This window comes from Terrapene carolina, unplaced genomic scaffold (genome assembly GCF_002925995.2).
Source record: "Terrapene carolina triunguis isolate 2854851 unplaced genomic scaffold, T_m_triunguis-2.0 Scaffold130, whole genome shotgun sequence".
In the NCBI taxonomy this organism is placed as follows: Eukaryota; Metazoa; Chordata; order Testudines; family Emydidae; genus Terrapene; species Terrapene triunguis.
In genome coordinates this window covers 16070901-16071927 of record NW_020664481.1, presented here as the reverse complement: position 1 = coordinate 16071927, position 1027 = coordinate 16070901, and the positions used below count along the sequence as shown (strand labels likewise).

The window sequence follows — 1027 nt, the reverse complement described above, 5'->3', positions numbered from 1 at the left end:
CCCGGAGCAGAGCCCCCCGTTCCCCGACCCCGCCGCGCCCCCTACCCAGCGGGGCAGAGCCCCTGCCCGGTCCCCCCGCGCACCTGGGGAGTAGAGCTCCGCCAGCTCCCGCGCCCCGACGTGCTGGGCTCCCCAGCGCCGGCTGCTGCACTCGAACTCCTCCTGCGCGTAGACGGCCTCGGCCTCCAGCTCCGTGCCGGCCCCGTTCGCCTGGAGCCGGGCGCACTCGTCCCCGCCGTTCGCCATGGCCCGGCCCCGCCGCTCCGCCGCTGCCTGCTCCCGGGCCCCGGCCAGAGGCCGCGTGTCGGCTTCGGGCTGCGGCCCGGGCAACAGGGCTCCAGGGCCGAGGGAACCGCCCAGTGCGAGCGCTCGCGCCACAGGCATCGACACGAGCTGGGGCAGCCGCACTTACTTGCCTGCCGGGAGTCGCCGGCCAGAGGAGGGGGAGCGGGCAGCTACGCCCCAGCACCGCTCGTCCAATCACCTCCACTCCCGCACCGCCTTTCGGCCAATGGAAACCAGCGGTTGCTATGGTCTCAGCCAATGGCAAGACAGCAGAGGCCTTCGCATCTGGAGCACATCCTCTGCTCGCTGCCTTAACAGGGGGCGGGGTATCACATCTGGAGACGCGCCATTGCACGGATGGTCTTCATGGGGCGGGGTCTCACATCGGCAGCAGCACCTCTGCCAGCTGAATTCACACCGTGAAAGGAGCACATCTGGAGAAGCACCATTGCATAGATGCATTAATGGGGAGGGGTTTCATATATGGAGCAGCATCTCTGCCCCCTATATTAATGGGGGAGGGGCACCACAGCTGGAGCAGAACCTCTGCCAGCTGTATTAACAGAAGAGGGGCAGCACAGGGCTGTAACTGGGGCGAGAGGGGCAGCTGCCCAGGGTGCAGAGTGGGCAGGGGTGCAAAAATGGGGCAACGCAGGATAGGGCCCAATGGCATCAGTCGTTCCCCCCCCCCCGAAGGATCGGGCCAAGCAGCATAAGCCTGAGTCCATGGATGGGCATAGTT

At 67.3% G+C, this 1027-nt stretch overlaps 1 protein-coding gene across 2 annotated transcripts in view; it reads right to left on the bottom strand.

Moving 5' to 3' along the window:
• LOC112111706 (transmembrane protein 189) overlaps positions 1-1027 on the bottom strand; it is a 37435-nt gene that overhangs the window by 35374 nt on the left and 1034 nt on the right. The window contains exon 1 of one of the 2 annotated variants that reach the window (XM_026652706.2): positions 84-387. The exons of the other annotated variant lie outside the window; for it this stretch is intronic. Coding sequence (XP_026508491.1) covers positions 84-384 — 301 coding nt within the window. The 5' untranslated portion in view covers positions 385-387. Of the gene's footprint in view, positions 1-83; positions 388-1027 lie in introns of those variants that run through there. 2 annotated transcript variants of the gene reach the window in all.